At 35.0% G+C, this 18,710-nt stretch overlaps 2 protein-coding genes across 3 annotated transcripts; one reads left to right on the top strand and one right to left on the bottom strand.

Moving 5' to 3' along the window:
• Positions 1–6,818: 6,818 nt before the first annotated feature.
• On the bottom strand, positions 6,819–18,610 carry LOC143464718 (uncharacterized). 2 transcript variants are annotated; one of them, XM_076962656.1, is made up of 5 exons: positions 17,574–18,585; positions 17,296–17,366; positions 8,100–8,136; positions 7,902–7,961; positions 6,819–7,722 (listed from the first exon to the last, which is right to left on the bottom strand). In XM_076962656.1, the coding sequence occupies exons 2-5, from the start codon at positions 17,350–17,352 to the stop codon at positions 7,532–7,534; spliced, it is 345 nt and encodes a 114-aa protein (XP_076818771.1). In that variant the 5' UTR covers positions 17,353–17,366; positions 17,574–18,585; the 3' UTR covers positions 6,819–7,531. The 2 variants fall into 2 exon arrangements, with proteins under 2 accessions (XP_076818771.1, XP_076818770.1); XM_076962655.1 differs by having other exon boundaries at positions 17,296–18,610.
• LOC143464715 (uncharacterized) lies at positions 13,952–16,777 on the top strand. The gene is made up of 7 exons (XM_076962651.1): positions 13,952–14,080; positions 14,698–15,009; positions 15,275–15,401; positions 15,512–15,711; positions 15,835–15,963; positions 16,139–16,240; positions 16,321–16,777. Exons 1-7 carry the CDS (start codon positions 13,952–13,954, stop codon positions 16,633–16,635), a joined length of 1,314 nt encoding a protein of 437 aa, XP_076818766.1. The 3' UTR covers positions 16,636–16,777.
• Positions 18,611–18,710: the final 100 nt, after the last annotated feature.

The raw sequence follows: 18,710 nt of genomic DNA, 5'->3' as shown, positions 1-18,710 counted from the left end.
TCAGCATGACTCGCAGTGTTGCCAGATACATTTTTAGTGAATATGTGATAAATATATCACTTAATATAATATAAAATTGTGTACTACATAGAATTCTCATCTATGGAATCAGTGAAGCATAACACTGCGTGACGTAATCGACTGCTTCCCCTGTGCGTGCATTTTGATTCATTCAGTCTCTTTTGGTTTCTACGTTCAACGCCGCAACATGTCTTTGTGCTGTTGCTGTCACAGTGTTCTATCTTGATGTATTCGTTCAATGAAACTTCAATATAACCAGATTATACAGTTGTCGAGGTGTACAATTGATTCTAAGATTAAGAGAAGCGAAACAACGACCTGAGACTCATTTCACTTCGAGGACATTAAGCAATTCTACAGACAAACATTGTAATTGAAGTGGTCGTTCTTACAGGCAAAGGAACGATAAACCTCCATTTCATTACAACGTTTATGGTGCCAACGAGCTCGGTGAGAACTACGCTTTTCTTTTATCGAGGAATCTATGAACAGTTAAATTTGAGGTTGAGAGAATTCTAGTGATCTCAGACTACAAGTTTCGAAGATATGTCTTATCTACATCATATGCAAATGCTCAACGAAGACTTGTTGAATTCAGTCAACTATGAACACAACAATGACCGACGAACAAAGCACGCTGACCCATCCACTAGTCGTGGGAGGCCAGTGAAGGAACTTGATCGGTATTTGGACATTCAGTAATGATTTTTGTTTGTTTTTTCTCTATATAGTATATAACATAGCGTTATTGTTCAGACTACGTCTAATTGATGGTGGCTTAGTTGCCATACTCTCTAAACGGTTTAAGTCATGCCGTGGAGAAATATTTCTTTGTGTTATTTTGTTATGCTTTAAAACATAGCGGTTGTTTTCGAAGGTTAAACAAATCCCAAGGCTAACACCGATACACTATGTTGAATGTCAATTACAAAACGTATTTGACTAATTTTATATATATTTTGTAATACGCGTATTTCCAAGTGAAATATTCACACAGCTATACTGGTAAAACCAGATGCTGAAATATTATTAAATGGTCTTGTGATGATAAGACGAGATTAAACTATGCAGCAGAAATAATGTATAGAGTTTTGTTTACGGAAATCAGCATCAAGAAACGTGAGATGAAAAATTTGCTGACGATTTCCTAATTTTGCGAATCTGCTCAAACAAACTAATGCTTTGCGTGTCAAATGACATCCTGTGTTCTGTTTTCTATTTAAAGTCGTGACATTGTTTTGTTTTGTACACTAATTTTGCTTTCTGACTTAAGGACAACATGTACCCACCTTTTTGCGAATCTATTGCCAATATGAATTGTATTGTAACTATGTTTCAACGTTTATTGTCATGTGATCTACATTTAACGTGTTATATTGACTTTTGTTATCAACACTATTGTTTTAATTATTGCTTATCGAGAATTGTTTCTATCATGATTAGAAAATTGCTTTAAAATTACATTTTAACGCGATTTTCTGGGGGGAGGTTATGTGATAAATATATCACTTAATATAATATAAAATTGTGTACTACATAGAATTCTCATCTATGGAATCAGTGAAGCATAACACTGCGTGACGTAATCGACTGCTTCCCCTGTGCGTGCATTTTGATTCATTCAGTCTCTTTTGGTTTCTACGTTCAACGCCGCAACATGTCTTTGTGCTGTTGCTGTCACAGTGTTCTATCTTGATGTATTCGTTCAATGAAACTTCAATATAACCAGATTATACAGTTGTCGAGGTGTACAATTGATTCTAAGATTAAGAGAAGCGAAACAACGACCTGAGACTCATTTCACTTCGAGGACATTAAGCAATTCTACAGACAAACATTGTAATTGAAGTGGTCGTTCTTACAGGCAAAGGAACGATAAACCTCCATTTCATTACAAATACTATCATTTGCATATATATTTTTGTATAGACCCTAACTGACTGATTCTTCATCACCCTAATTTCATTTAAAAAGGTTCCTTTATGGTAAAAATGTAAAAAAAATTTAAGAGATAAAATTCATCCAATTTTGAACTGAAATCAATAAAATTTCAAAAGAATTTTAGCTCGAGAAATAAGCTTGTGCTTAACTTGATAAAGCTTCAAGCGGCTATGGGATTTGGGGTGTGGTAATGTGGTAATGGTTTTGGGATGGCCTAAGCCAAACCCAGTCTTTCAGTTTTATTGTCTGACTCCTATGATTGTCTTTGACTCCGTTGTTTACTGTCTCTATATTGCTTCTTAAATCAACACCAACTTCATAAAATTTAGTTGTTATATTGTCCGAATCAGTTGTATCGAATTAGCAATATTTACACCATGATCCCACTTTCTTAATAATTCAGTAATAACTTCAATTTTACAGAACAAGGGAAATCACTCTGAGAAGAGAGAGAGAGTACTAGCAAGTCCTGAAGGGACAAGCCCTTGCAGAGCCTCGCCGGCCAGAACATCCAGCATAACGATTTGAACCAAGCTTAACGTTTTATATCATACACGTCAGCCAATCAGCTAACGCCATGTTCTATTATTACACTGCTACCATGAAACCACATGTCGCATATATTACACGCGTTATCTGAACGTTTTCAAGTACACTCAAACTTTACGCCGTGAAAACAACGCTACTTGAAATGCTTATCTCTGCGTCCAATATGTCAGTTAGAAATACAATTTGTTTGAATAAGAGCTTAGCATGAATACGAAGCTTTTGCAAACATCACATTATCTAAACTGGAGAAAAATCAAAACTTTATGCAATGCCAAAAATATATAATTAATTTCTACATAATCCCCACAATATAATTCCCCCCACTCAGAAAAGCTTCGAGGTAGGAATGTTGGTTTTGGCATCTTGCAAGATTGTTGTTGGCAGCTTGCAATTTGAATGCAGAATTTGTTTTCCCTCCAGTCAGGATTGTGATGCAGTCAACGAACGTACACAGATGGAATATGCAAAAGAAAAAAATAGCAGTAAACATTCTTCACTAATACTATGTTATATAGAAGGGTTTTTAAATATTTTGATATTTTTTTGTTATATACTTTTACCACAACCAAAGTAACATAAAAGAATCGTAATTGTAATTTTACACAAAACCTAATACAAACAGTTTGAATGAAATGATTGCCATTATAACTAATTGCATTTCAATATTTTGTCACAAATGATATCGGACAACGCGTTTGGTTTGCCGAATTTTCATAGCAAGATAATGTAAGTACAAGGGTGGGTAAGGGTTAAAAGGGTTTGCATAATGCAGGAGAAGAAAATAAAAGTTCGATCAGTCTGAGTAATAAGCTTAATATCGCGATTCGCCCCAACTCGTTTTCTGCTTGCATTTTGTTGTATGCAAGTTATGCGGTACCAATTTGTGAATCGAGGTTATTACGGGATAATTACAAATCAACAGATTCTGACTTATACAGGATAGCAGTTTGCAACCTGGTATGATGACAAACAGGCAAAATAATCGTACGGCGTTTTTGTTAACGCTTGTACTTATGTAAGTCATTTATGAAAGCAATAAAGGTGGGTTAATATAAAACGTAGCTAAAAGTGCTTAGCGTAAGAAGAGATTAAAAGAATGCTTTGTAGGTAGACAATGGGTGAAAGTGACCGTTGATAAGTATGTGGCTTAGTTAGCCTGTGTCCATGCAAATAAAATAAAATAAAAAATCATCTACCACAAAACATGATATGGAAAAATAAGTATAGATAGAAGTCGACAGGGGGATAAGGAATACATTAACTTACAGTTCAAATTTAAGTTCTCGTTTATGATTATGATGCGTTGATTACGCAGAACAAATAAGATATAACTACAGTATGAATTTATATGCGCGTTGCCCTTGGGGACATAAATTTATGAGGTAAAATCAGAGTAAGAAACGTATTTAATATTTTTGTTATTAATAATCATGATATATGTGCGCTAGCTAATATCTAATAACACCAATAACATGCTACGATTTATTCAGAAATGAGTAATGTACTTTACCGGCTAAGAATTAATCGGGTGCAGAATCAAATGTAGAAGTGTCCACAACAGATTGATAACTTCGTTCTTCTTGATGATTTTTCTTCCATTTTTCTTTTGAGCGATGCTTGACGCTGGTCTGTGTTGGTTGCTGGCTTTGGCTAGTGTTGGCTAGGGTCGTCATCAGCGTAATCCATAAGGCCAGTAGCATGATAGTCATTGTTCGTTAGCGAGATTTCTTTCAACTGGTTACGTCGAGAATTTTTGAAATGTCTGCCGCAATTTTCTCGCTAACAGACGGTTGAATGCAGTTTTGTCTCTCGATCCTAATCTGACTCCAATTTTCACCTTTTATAATCGAATCTTTCAGAAGTGCATGTGTTCTTCTTCGTTTGCAGAAGAAAGACGGGGTTACCATTTATGGGATTTGGGGTGTGGTAATGTGGTAATGGTTTTGGGATGGCCTAAGCCAAACCCAGTCTTTCAGTTTTATTGTCTGACTCCTATGATTGTCTTTGACTCCGTTGTTTACTGTCTCTATATTGCTTCTTAAATCAACACCAACTTCATAAAATTTAGTTGTTATATTGTCCGAATCAGTTGTATCGAATTAGCAATATTTACACCATGATCCCACTTTCTTAATAATTCAGTAATAACTTCAATTTTACAGAACAAGGGAAATCACTCTGAGAAGAGAGAGAGAGTACTAGCAAGTCCTGAAGGGACAAGCCCTTGCAGAGCCTCGCCGGCCAGAACATCCAGCATAACGATTTGAACCAAGCTTAACGTTTTATATCATACACGTCAGCCAATCAGCTAACGCCATGTTCTATTATTACACTGCTACCATGAAACCACATGTCGCATATATTACACGCGTTATCTGAACGTTTTCAAGTACACTCAAACTTTACGCCGTGAAAACAACGCTACTTGAAATGCTTATCTCTGCGTCCAATATGTCAGTTAGAAATACAATTTGTTTGAATAAGAGCTTAGCATGAATACGAAGCTTTTGCAAACATCACATTATCTAAACTGGAGAAAAATCAAAACTTTATGCAATGCCAAAAATATATAATTAATTTCTACATAATCCCCACACGGCTAACCTGCCTATCCTACTATTTTATGCATTAAAAGCAGTGGTGGGATTCAGCCGGTTCGCACCGGTTCGTGCGAACCGGTTCTTGGAATTTTAATGACCTCCAAGAAACGGTTGTTAACAAGTGTATGTATAGGCCTGTGATAATAAAGGGATATTATAATATACAAATCGAATAGAATTTTGATTTCTTATTTTCAGATGTCTGCTTTACGAAACATGACGTCAATGATAGATTACATTGCGTACCGATAACTTTCTGTTTTCCGTTTTAAGTCGTGACATAAATATCGCGCCTGCCTATCTTGCGTGAGTTATGCACAGCTGTTCAAAGCATTTATTCTACTACGATCAACCCTATAACATGGACGTCTTTATGCTGTTGCTGTGCTGATGTTTTGTCTAATTGGAGTTATTCAAAGAAACTTTAATACAATCAGTATATACGGTTTTCATTCCTATGTAACCATTGTTGAATTCTATCTGAACAAGTTCAGTGTTAAGATAGACAACTTTGTTGTCATCTTTACAAGGTAACAAGTACTTTGGTCCTATAATATAGCAGTGGAAAACAAGTCATTGTAATATTGATCACTGCTAATTGAAGTTAGTCATCAGACAATAAGCCGTCAAGGTGAACAATTACATCTGTGGACGAGAAAAGCAGACAACGACCTCATGAGACTCATATGTTATCACCCGCAATAAACATTTCAACAAGTATTTATTGTAGTGAAGTGGGTCAACCTATCAAGTTTAGGTGCCATATACCCATTTTCCATTACAAAATATTTGAATCCCACCATTGATTAAAAGGGTAGTAGGTAGGCAATAAAAACGTCCCGAAGATCAACCCTTAGGTCCGTAAAAGATCCCTTTTGTGCACAAAAAAGCATCTACTATATACACACAAAACAACAAACGCTATACAACTCAAAAACATAGCCAAATGAAAAAAAAAAACAGGCGGTAAAGTTGGCTTGTCTTGTTTGCAAAACTACATTATGAGTAGCATCGTCATTTCGTTGCTACACCACAAGCACTTCAAAATGCGTGCGTGCCATTGTCCGAATTAAGTGGATGTATGTGAGAATAAACGAGAAAATTATGTGTGTGATGTTTACTTTTGTTCTGCTCTTAAGACGTTTGTCAAAATAATCTACAGCGGCTGTACTAGTCTAGCGGGATAACTCTGGATTTTTTCCCATGTTGAGTATAAGTATAATGTAACAACTTTTGCTTTTTTGTAAAAATTGCGCTACCACGGACAATATTTTACTCAGTTACTATCAAAATCATTTTAGGAATGACAGATGTCATGTTTATCGGTGAGTTTCTTGTAGGCAGAGAATGTCTGCATCAATGGTAGAGTGCAATTTAGCTTTATTCGCTGGGAAACCTTCAGCAATAAAACTGACAATTTAAGTTTAATGGCTTTCCATGGAGCCGAGCTTATGCTAGTAGTTTTTTCAAACAACTGCAACAAATGTTTCGTCCATTCTTGCAGCTTGCATTACAATAAACTTCCAAGTTTGATCAGTAAAATTTAGCATTTCACTGAACTCAAGTTTGAAATAGGTACTCGTTAATCTTCCGAAGTCGAACACGAATTTGAATTCAAGTATCAATCCTAAATATGACTCAGAATATTTGTAAGGTGCACAGGACAACATACTCATGCTATAGCATATACCCTACTCCATATGCATACAAAATGGCTCTTTTATTAATATATGTTACACAAAAATGAAAAAACATTATTTAATTGTAAAGAATCAGAAGGTAACACGTGGCCTATATTACAGATCATGATATTGACTTGTAGCGCTGTAGTAGCTAATAAAGGATCACTCCAAACAACCAACGTTGGCCTATAAGTACAAAATGTTTTGTTAATTAAAGACATATCATATAACAAGGTTCTTAAATTTAAAGAGGATTAGCTGCTTGCTGTGAAGAACTTGGGCTATTGACTGACGAAGCTGCATATTCTGTTGGCGGCAACTTGCTCCCGTCCATGCCGTACTGTTGTGGAGGTTGATAATGGTGTTATGGTGGCTGAGTTTCGGTGACGTAGCTGGGATTCTGCACAGAAACTAATCTTGGTAGCCTACCTTAAAACATATCATTGTGGATAATGCAAGGATACCAACGCGAACTTTAACAAAACAAAAATCCGAACATTTTGCAGAACCAGAAGTCGAAAAAAAAATTTTTTTTTAACTAAAACCCAAACTTGCATATCACTTGTGTACAACTTTAATTCTACCTTAAGGTTTTATATGACAGGCATTTATATGCTGTTGCTTGTTATGCCAACTGCAATAAAACTTTTATCAATTTTAGTTTCAAAGTCAAGAAAAAAACTTCATCAAATTGACAAATTTAAATTTCAAAAATTTAATTACAAAATGTTGAATAATCTAAGAAGTTAAACAAAAACTGTACCCAAATATATATTGGCTTACCTGTTGTTCTGTTTGGTAAGGAACTGGTACTATTTGAACAGTTTCAGTCTGTACTTGCCTTTGATTTTTCTTTTTAACATGGCAAACGCAGGCCGAAATGCAGCTTATGAGTAGTATGACCCCCGCCACAATACCAACCCAAAAATCTAGAACATCAAAGTATTTTAATAGAGAAAAAGGGGGAGTGAAATAACTAGCGTCGTAAGTAATTATTTTTGATTTGATTTGTGATTTTAGATGATAAATTTTCCATATACGTCGATTAATAGGGAGCCTTGCATGCAAATAACACTGCAAATCTTCCTATAGGTGAAAAAATACTTACACCACAAAGACCAAACGTAGGTACAACAATGACTGTTACCGCAACAGTAGGTGTTGTCATCTGAAAAGTTGTCAACAAAGTTTTTTAGTGTAGGTTGATTATAAACTTTTTCAATTGACGTTTTTCTTTTATAATGTAAATATGATTTACTAAGTTTTCTTAAAATTTTATTCCATGTTATATGATTTCGATACTTACATGGACAGTACTCTCCACCGCCGCAGTAGTCATAGGCCTGCAAGAAAATAGAAAAAAAATCAGGTAGTTTGCAATACAATCACAGTGAAACATAAGCGTAACGTTGTAAATCAAGTTACAATAGAGTATGACGTTAATTTATTTCTGGCAATGATTCGTTTGACGCATATATACGTACTCACGCATGCAGTGAGTTTGAAATTATCAGCACACGACGAAAAATATTTCACCGTTTATTTTCAGTTATGCACTGTCATTCATGTGTTTAAAATTTAAACACAATTTTACCGCTTTAAACATGTTAAAGTGTTTAATTATGTGTTTAAGTGTATAAATTTTGTTAATTTGACAAAATTTAAACACTTTATGGGTTAAACACCACAATCCATGACACGTTTAGTAATGATTTATGCCTATTCTACACTTTTTCCACGCTTTTAGCGTTTAAATGTTAAACACATAACACAAAGATTACAAAATGTGTCAAACCAAAAGGCGTTTAGGAGGAATGTGTTTATTTTAATGAGTTTTATTGAATCATAACTTATACTTTAAGTTACTTTAGAAAGAATATATCTAAAACATTTTATATTTGCTTTTAATCATATACATATTTTCCAATTGTGTGGCTCAAGTTGGAACCAGTTTTTTCGGTTTGGATCGCAAGTTAAGCATATTTTAATATATATCATCAGCAGAATAAGTTTAAATGGCTTGAATAATTCAGCCAAAGCAAGAACATTTATTAGTTTTTCTATACCTAACTAAACGCGGGTTTAATTTTATATCATCGGTCGATCGTCGTATGCCAATGTTTTTGTTTTTTTAGTGTTGATCGTGTTCCTTTTAAAAAACTAATAGTTCAAGGGCACCTTTTTCGGTACTAGCCAAATGCTTTAGACTTGCTCGCATTACCCAATTACACGAACTATAGTTCAGTATATAGATTTATATGTCGAACTCAATTCTTAGGTTTAAAGTTGGACAATGGAATAAAACATTGGCAACTTAAAATCGTTTTGAAATTTTTCCTGTATGGAGTGGCTGAGCACTAAATTGTATTGTTCAGGCGTTACTGTAGGCCATATTTCATCATATGTTTTTGGCTGTAATTGGTTTTTAAGTAAAGCCATTCACCCAGGAATGGAGAGTGAGAGACCAATTATCACGCTTTGCCCATCAAAGTTTAAAATCACTCGGGCATACCCAAACATATGCGTTATCTTCGTCGCCTTTCGATTGGAAGGCTAAAGAAAAGTCTTTATCACCACTTAATGGTGTGAAATGTCAGATCAGCGTTTGTTCATATAATCTAGAATATGCAACTGAAAAAAATAGGATATTACTATTTCTTTCATGTTTAAATAACTCCAAACCTAAAATAAAGAAGTTAAAAATGCTTTCGTAACATTAAACGTTTTTTTTATATTGGAATACGCAATTATTTTATATTTACTTTTTATCCAACAAGTTTGCCATTTCTAGATTGCTTTAAGTTATATGAAACAACATGTTAAATTCCACCATTGTCAAAAATGTGTCCGCGCATATACCAGCTTCAGCCGGCTACAGGCTGTAAAATCTAAATCCATTTTGAGCTTACATATGCAGACAGCGAATTGTTTTAAGGCATTGTGTAGCGCCGTAGCCTATTGTTACAATGTTTTTGCTTGCGCATTTTTATAGATTAGTGTTGTCCTACACCCTCAGTGAAAATTGTTGACCCTCTTTGGTTCTTTTTCAAATTGCAATTGTTGTAGCCTAGACATTGCATTGCAAAGGTTTCGCTCAGGTGGCTAATCTTGTCACTCAGACAAAAACCCGGAAAGAGTCTGTTAAGCTGTTTCTCCTTGTGCAGGCCAGCACTCCTTGGAATAACGTATACATTATCATATATCATACGGTAAACTACCTTTCTATCATGGATTGTGATGGTATATTTCAAAAACTAGTAAATGCTAACTTTTCAGTAGAGGTGGCTAAGACCATGAAAGCTAAGCTGTACTTTGTTTGCTGTGCTTGTACTTCACTAGAAAGTTTGCAAAATGAGTAACTGAAGTAGATTTCGGTTACGACATGTAACAAGGAAAATGCAGATGCTATAGGCCTAGCGCTTGTGTATATTACAATCATATCAAGCGGCATATATTTTTTAAAGTTTGGATATGTTCCAAATTGCAGATACAGCAAAACCAACGTCTCCTTTTGCAAACTTTCTACTGTAGTGCTGTGTTAGTCTACAGTTTTCTATATATGTATTATAGGTTGATAGAACAGGTTGACACCTAACAGATAAAAATAAAGTTTATATCTTAGAATGCATTTGAGAAAATAAATTAAACTTAAGTTATGTTAAGAACTGTAAACCAAGCATGATGATTTGCACTAGTCTTGATGAACGACCACAAGTGACCATTTGTACTTTCACACATGTTTAACATGATCAAATAAGGGGCCTAAATACTCTGAATGTTAACAATGGGCAATTAGTTTAGCATGAGTCCAATGCAAAATGACTGCTTTTAAAAATTGGACCAAAGATATGAAATATTTGATAAAGGCAAACGTTTAATTCCCATACATAATTAAAACTATGTATAGGCCTATTAATTAAAATGAAACAAAAGAATAATTTGCTTTGTAGCTTTTTGCACAGATCTTTTATATCCAATCCATTTATGCGATCCATTTTATGCGATCGGAAATAGTACACCATTTAAATATATGCATTAAAATTAACCTTGATGAGTGAAGTTGATAAAACAGCGTGAGATGTATTTTGGTTATTTTCTTTGTAAGGTATGCCTATTGTTTCCTATTGTCCAACACAAAACAGGAAAATTTATTAATCTATTCCGTTATGTTAAGCTACAACACTGGTAAAATTGCTGTCTACTTCCAAAGTATTATGATTTTTTTCAAGATTGTTTTTTGCTATGTGCACTTTTTATTTAGGGATAACATTGATTTAGCTTAATAGTGGTGGACTTGTAGTTTCCTTTTAGCCTTATGACATCGTTAAATAATTATTCATGCATGTTTTGTTCTCATACTGCTTTGTCACGCTTAAATTTAAACAAACACATATTGAAGAAACATCGTGACTCGAACCTGGTTTATCAGTGCGGTGCAGAGGACTGCAGGAGACGGTTTACAAAATATAAGCAGTTTTTAAACCATTGCCAACGATACCATATTCAATCTAGCAGCAATGTTCATAACAATGAACAGGATATGGACTTACCTGAAGTTAATACCTTTATGATGAATACTGCTCCCACTGGCTCTTATAGTCAAACAGACTCTTTGCGTAATGAAGCCGCATTTATTTTAAAACTTCTCACCTTCCATAAATCAAGTGAAAGCGCTGTAAAAGATATTTTAAAGTCAATGTCTTGCTTGATTGAGAAGAAAATTTCCTCCATGAATAATGCTATTGCGAATCCTAATAAAATCGGCTGTTCCTTCGATAGGCTGATGACTAAAAGCTCACAAGAGGAGTATTTTACAAATCATTTTGGTTTTGTGAAACCGATTGCTGCAGTTATTGGTGCAAAGTACAAAAATATAAAAGGAAAGTCTGGTGTTCAGCGAATTCGCCAACCTGTAAAGGTGTATTATGTACCATTTTTATCTCAGCTCACTTCTTTACTTAATATGCCAGAAGTCTTGAGCCACTTAAATTCAAACACAACACAAAGCTTTGCTGATAGATTGGTTGACATTGGAGATGGTGCTTATTGGCAAAGTCATGAGTTAATGAGAAGTAGTGTTAGCTGTTTGCTTTTCTCGTTGTATACAGATGATTTTGAGATAGTTAATCCTATCGGGTCATACCGAAAGAAGCATAAAATTACTGTTTACTATTGGACATTGTTGAATTTACCCCCTTACGTGAGAAACAAGTTGAAATTAATACAGTTACTTTGTTTGGGTAAATCTAAGGATATCAAGGAGTTTGATGCCGTTGGGATGATGCTAAAAGATTTCGTACAGAGCATGATAGAGTTGTATAATGGTGTTCTTTTAAATGTTGGAGGTCAACAAAGGTTATTTCAGGGGTTGTTACTCTATGCTGTGGGAGACACTCCAGCAGCACAGGCAATGGGTGGGTTCAAAGAGGGAGTTGGTGCAGCAAATTGCCCATGCAGAAGATGTAACGTGACCAGAGCTACTTTAAGCAGCTATTTAGAGCATCAAAGATGCCCGTTACGAACGCACAGTGAGCATGTTTCGAGAATAGTTAGTTTAAATGGCATGGCAGATCAAAGGACAGCCTATTCATCTCAATGGGGTATAACAAAATCATCATTCCTTTTGGATATTCCTGGATTTGATATTTGTCAATGTATTTTGCAAGACCCTATGCATATTTTATTGGAAGGTGTTTGCAAGTCAGAAGTGCAGCATGTGATGTTATATTTGATTTTTGAGAAAAAATATTTCACTTTGGAGCAATTTAATCACTGCATTGAGTTTTTTGAGTATTCTGTAGAAGAGGGCCTGGACAAGCCACAGATAATTGAGAAGAAGCATTTACTGGATGGTTCTACTTTTCCTCAAACAGCTGCTAGTATGCTCAACTTGATGCATTTGCTACCATTTTTTGTTGTTGACTGGATCCCTCCACAAAATAATAATTGGATGAATTTTATTAGGTTACTACAAATTGTACAACTATGCACATCTGTCACTGTGTACAAGGACACAATTGTAGAGCTGGAGTGCCTCGTAGCTACATATATTGATGTTACGCAAATGCTTTATCCAGACCATTCCTTCACACCAAAAATGCACTATATGGTGCACCTTGGAGAGCAAATGCGCTTGTTTGGGCCACTTCGTTATCACTGGTGTATGAGACTTGAAGCCAAAAATGGCTTTTTCAAACAGAAGAAATGGTTCAACTTCATAAATTTACCGCTTAGCTTGTCAGTTTTTCACCAAAAATGGATGTGTTGTAATATGATAGATGAATCAGGTCTTCGTTGCCAAAATTATCTCGATCACCAAGTTTGTAATTCTAAAATAAGAACAGTTACTTTGGAAGAAATCGAAAACAATTTACCACAACTATTGACTTTTATGCTTGATGCTGGTTTTCCTGGAAACACTTTGGAAAGAGTTCTCTTTGTTGGGGAAGTTAAAATTCACGGGATAACATATAGGAGAGGAACAGTTTTGTTAAAAGATTTCTCTAGTGAGCAGGGTACTGAGGTTCCTGAGTTTACTGAATTAAAAGAAATTGTCATTATTGATGATGTGACTTGCTTTTTTTGTAATGATCTTGTTACTGGTGATTTTTGTCGTGAGTTGAATTGCTTTGAAGTGTTGCGTTCAGAATCTACTTCATTTTTGTTGCTTGCAAAATCTTTCTGTGTTTGGCCACAATTAGTGCATTGCGCTAAGCACAAGACTTTTGTTATGATGCAACATGTGGGTAGGGTTTGGAGTGATTAAAAAGCCAATCTTAGTTAGGTTTACTTCCAGTATAATTTGGAGAAGATTGTTTTCCAAAATAATATGCTTTTCTTATCTTATACAGTAGTGAAGCCATATTTGCAGGCTCAGTTAGATAATTACATTGCTGCCCTTTCAATTTACAGTATTTCCAGCTTCCCAAGATAATGAATCGATCATTGTGTTGGAAATGTTACTATTTTTAATACAGTAAACGTTTGAGTGGGTTGTAGAAATTTTCGACGTACTTTTAACTTGCAAATACATAAGTGACTATTTTTTAGTAGAGTATCAAAATGGTCATCATGTTTTATCTGCATTGCTTGCAACTTTCATTAAATTTTACTTTCTAATAATTTTCAAATTTTACAAATTGAATTTAAATTATTTCCATGTTTGCAGAGAACGAGGTTGACGAACTTGCCTTTAAAAAACTTACTGAAAGTGATTTACGCTTGATGTATCCAGGGAAAGTGGGAATAGTGAAAAAATTGCTTGTGTTTATGGAAACGCAAACAGAAGTAGTCTAGTGGTCTAGAACAGTGGTCCCCAACCCCCGGTCCGCGGACCAGTACCGGTCCGTAGGTCAGTTGGTACCGGTCCGCACAGGGTACTGTTAATTAGTGTGGGAACCCCTTTTGTTGCGTAGGCACGCTTGAGTTCTCGAAATCGATTGTCTGGAGAGGCCATTTTATCGCATAATAACCTTAGTTTATTACATCACAAGCCCTTGTTATGCTAAAATTCTTGAATTGTTATCTTGAGTGTATCAGCTAGTCTCAGTATCCCTAATTTAGTATCCCTTGCCCATTCTAACTGCCCGATGCCCTTTAATCAGGAGAGTAAGTTTGTTACATTCAGTTTTTTAGGAGGCGCGCAAACTTTTATTTTCACAGGCTGGGGTTATTTAGCCAGTATTCAAGAGTATTTTTCTCCCCCACCCTTTTAGTGGGTCGCGGTAGAATTATCAAACGTAGACCGGTCCGCGGAGACAAAAAGGTTGGGGACCACTGGTCTAGAAGTACTAGAGTGTCACCTGTTAATATTTTTCAAACTTTGAATAAGATCAGGAATTAAACTGAGACAGTTCAAAGCTGAATTATTGTTATTGCTTAGAATTTTTCCTTTATCTTTCCAGGTGTCATATGAATCACAATGTTCAAACAGCAGAGATACTGAAGTTATTGCTGACGTTAATGAGGATGTGCTTGCTTTTGAGAGCTATACCATGGTTTTACCTAAATTCAAAGAAGAAGTTGAGCTTATCCTTGCTGCACCTGTCATAGATAAAAAAAATTTCCATATGGTTGTTGCAGAAACGGCTTCTTTTTTGTTATTTAATGGTGATATCAAGACAAAGTCTGAGTATGAGGCATTTGGAAAGCAAATGCTGAAAAGATACCCCTCTTTAAACTTTTCTGGAACTTCTGATTCTAGAGCAAAACCTTGGGTAAACATTTCATTTTGATCATTTAGTAGTAAGAAAATTTTTAAATCAGCAAGGTTTGTCCTGAAACTTTAGTGTCGGATGTGCTTTGAGTGAAGAATGTTTGAAAACTGCTGCTTTAATCAATTAGTAGAATGAAGACATAATTAGTGATGTATGGAGCCTAAAGAAAAAGTTTTCAATACACTGTAATGATAAATTTCCTATATTATAAAATATTTTTGTACTTAATAGGCTATAACAATTTATACTAAACTATTTCTTTAAGGGCTTTTTCTGTAGAAAGTTATCAGAAAAGCTTAGAAATTTACGGTGGAAGAGAAGCCATCCACCTGTGCCATCACATGGTAAACGATCCGCATCGTTAGGTTTCCTTCAGCTGCAAAGAGTGGCAGGTGATGCAGAATTATATATTTTTGATCCACATAAAATTTATATTATTGGATATATTGAACTAATTTTGATGTAGACTGCACATGCCGTGTTATATTTGTAATTACTGTAGATTCAGAATGGACAAAAGAAAAGGCGGCTGAATTTATTAGACAACAATTACAAAAGGAAGAATCAGAATGGGAGTATAGTTTACTAAAACAGGCATTTAATGCCAATGCTGTCTTTCGACAAGAAGCAATTCGTTTAATGAAAGATGGTTGCGTCAGTGAAATCATTGAAAAGTTTCCATTATTGGGCCACATGCCTTTTGTAAGTCTCTGAGAGAAACTATGATAAGATGTTTTAGATTTTGATACTTTTGTACAGGATTACAGTTGTAGATCATGTTTGGAAGCTGCGACATGGTTATTGATATGATGATAAATTATGCAGATTGAGGAAGAATTCAAAAACGTTTATGAATATGATTGCAATGCGATAGAAGAGGCTTATGTAATCATGCTAACAACACTTGACAAAATATTTAACAGCAATGTTGAGCGGCAATGCGATGAAACTGAGGTGAGCAATCTAAGCATTCATGCAGCAATTAACAAAAAGTTGGTTGTTTGTGTGCTAGTTTATTACTTATGCTTTGTTGAAGAACAATGCGTTCAGATCTTGAGACATTTGATATATATTGAATAAATTATAAATTCATTTTAAATGGTGTATTAACCTAACAAAATTTTTGTAGGATCCATCACAACAGGATGAACTTAATCTTTTTTTGAGGTTACAAAAACAACTTCAGCCGACTCGCAAAACAAATCTGTTTGATACAATTCAGACTGTTGATGTGAGTTGTAGTTGCTTCATTTAACTGGTGGCTTCACATAACAATTTGTATAGATTGACACTTTTGTTTTAATTTTTTAGGCATTTCGGATTAATTTAAACTCCAGAAAGAAAACACCGCCAAGTTTGCTTGTTTCTTACAACGAAGCAGGAACCATGCAAGCATTCATTGTTGCTGATTCAATTCACATCACATGTAACAACGATTCGAGGGTGGTGTTAGGTTATTTAATGCAACTTATCGGTTGTTATTATGCTTGGCAATTGCAATACCCAAAGGTTTACCCTATTTTGGGTTTTTTACAAGCTCATCTGTTGAAGGATAGTCTGTGTGGTTATCATAAGTCCTCCAAATACGTCTTCTTTGAGAAGCAATATGAACATGTAACATTATGAATTTTGCCCTTTTTAGAATTATGCCCCCTGTCAATAGTACGTGCCCTAATTGCGGCGCCCGTGTTTCTGTACCTGCCTTGTTTTTGTGATTTGTTTCCTTTCTGTTTCGTGATTGTACCTTAATAAACGTTTCTTTTGGAAATTTTGACTGCCAAATGACTAGACGCAAAAGATAATAAACACCTAGTTAGTAAACACGTACAACATTTAAACATAAACACCAAAGATAATAAACACCTAGTTAGTAAACACGTACAACATTTAAACACCAAACAGAATAAACATGTGCGATTTAAACATGTAACCACTTTAGGCGTTTCTTTTAGGCCTCACTTTTCGTGTTTAGTTAAAGTGTTTAACAAAATAACAGTGTGGTTTTTTGGCGAATTTGCTCTTTACATATTTTGCCTTGATAAAACCCCTCATATATCACGTAATGCACAAAGGACTGTTTATACAATCTTTTATTTGTATTTGAGGTATTCATATATAGTGAAACTATATAGCGATACGTAAAAAGAAAACAACGCAAAAACCAGTATAAATCTACTTACTTGATCGCTGCATGCAGACAGATTTTTCGTGAAATTATAACAATTTTTACGAACAAAGCCTTTACTCAAAGCTGATATAACATGATAATAATAAGACTATACTCACCGAAGCCCCGCCGAAGAAAAGACTTAATGTGCATATGACCAGAAGGTATGTTTCCATAGTATATACCTGCACTAAGGTTTCACTGCGTAAGCAATTAAATTATAATTCTTTTCTCAAACTGTTTCTTCAAAACGTATACAAGCGAAATATAAGTCTGCTATCACACATTAAAAGGAGATTTTGTATTATGCTTTTCTTAAATTAAGCAGTTTTTTTTGTTATGTACGTTTCACCAACAAGTTATGGCACAAGCTAATAAGTACCATTATTTTACTAACCTCATTGATTTGGCAAATATTGTTTTACCACTATTTGCAAAATGACTTCTCATGTTTGAAAAACATGTTCTTGTGCCTATTTGTTGCGAGAATTCATTTGTGCAGTGATTATATGAGAGAGTAAAGCAAATGTACAAAGCGAGCATAAAGTGCTTGATCATACATGATATAAGCGAAATTAAATAAATCGTCCAACCATCGGCATACAGTTTGCAACGATTCCAGGCCTGAAAGTAAAAGGCACCATAATCACAAGTGCTGGTACGAAACAAGCCTTCGTTTTTTTATTTGTTTTATGTGACATCGAGCAAGCGAACGACACAACCTCTTCGAGAAAGGTATATACTCTCTTATGGAAACTCCTCAAGACCTCTTTGTTCCTCGAGGTAAATTCGTTTTTACGCACATACAGTATAATATCTTGGCTAAGACAAGCACTTAACCATTGGCGGTAACCGACGTTTTCGAAGCTCAAGATGTTTACCGGATATAAGTAGCTCAATGAGTAGTCTGGGATAAATACTCCTGTGTTATTTTATTTTGCGGGAAACTGCGACGATGGTAACCGCTGATGAATTGAGAAACTCTGTAACAAATTTTTATTTTAACTTTTAAGATCTAATTAAGATCTTTTAAGATCTTTTGAGATCTGTAAGATCCTAACGTTGAGAAACTAAAGTGCAAGTGCAAATCTAACCCAAAACTTCTTAAAAAATTGAGTGTAATTGCAAATACAATTAACTTACAATGGATGTCATCACACCCTTTGGTTATGTGAAGCTAAAAAATGGAAAAGCCATAAATTAAACTTGCGTCATGCCAACTTACCAAGCTAAATGTGTGAGTTTTTCGGGACGACTATGGTTGTCAACACAACCCACAGTAAACTTTATCATCTACACAGTCAGCACAAGTACTACCAGAACATGAAATAGCGCTTTTGACATTCACTACTGTAGTATCTCGCGCCCAAAGACCCATTTAGACATAAAAAAGACGTTTTTAATCGGCTTTGTCACGCAAACAAGATATGGCAATTCCATTAAAACAGAGGAGGATCCGATAGAGGGTTTTTGTATCGTCTACAAAACGTTGTTGATACTGGAACAACTCTACATTCAATTTCGGTTGTCCTAT

Source organism: Clavelina lepadiformis, chromosome 7 (genome assembly GCF_947623445.1).
Source record: "Clavelina lepadiformis chromosome 7, kaClaLepa1.1, whole genome shotgun sequence".
NCBI classification, from domain to species: Eukaryota; Metazoa; Chordata; class Ascidiacea; order Aplousobranchia; family Clavelinidae; genus Clavelina; species Clavelina lepadiformis.
This window is presented reverse-complemented; position numbering and strand designations above follow the sequence as displayed.

Bases quoted from the DNA above. Each gene is read 5' to 3' on its own strand.
- LOC143464718 (XM_076962655.1), bottom strand. From the start codon at position 17,352: ATGGAAACATACCTTCTGGTCATATGCACATTAAGTCTTTTCTTCGGC. The intron at 8,137-17,295 runs GTGAGTATAGTC...ATTTTCTTGCAG, and splicing joins TTTTCTTCGGCGGGGCTTCG to GCCTATGACTACTGCGGCGG. The intron at 7,962-8,099 runs GTAAGTATCGAA...ACAACTTTTCAG, and splicing joins CGGTGGAGAGTACTGTCCAT to ATGACAACACCTACTGTTGC.
- LOC143464715 (XM_076962651.1), top strand. From the start codon at position 13,952: ATGTTTGCAGAGAACGAGGTTGACGAACTTGCCTTTAAAAAACTTACT. The intron at 15,712-15,834 runs GTAAGTCTCTGA...TAAATTATGCAG, and splicing joins TATTGGGCCACATGCCTTTT to ATTGAGGAAGAATTCAAAAA. The intron at 16,241-16,320 runs GTGAGTTGTAGT...TTAATTTTTTAG, and splicing joins ATACAATTCAGACTGTTGAT to GCATTTCGGATTAATTTAAA.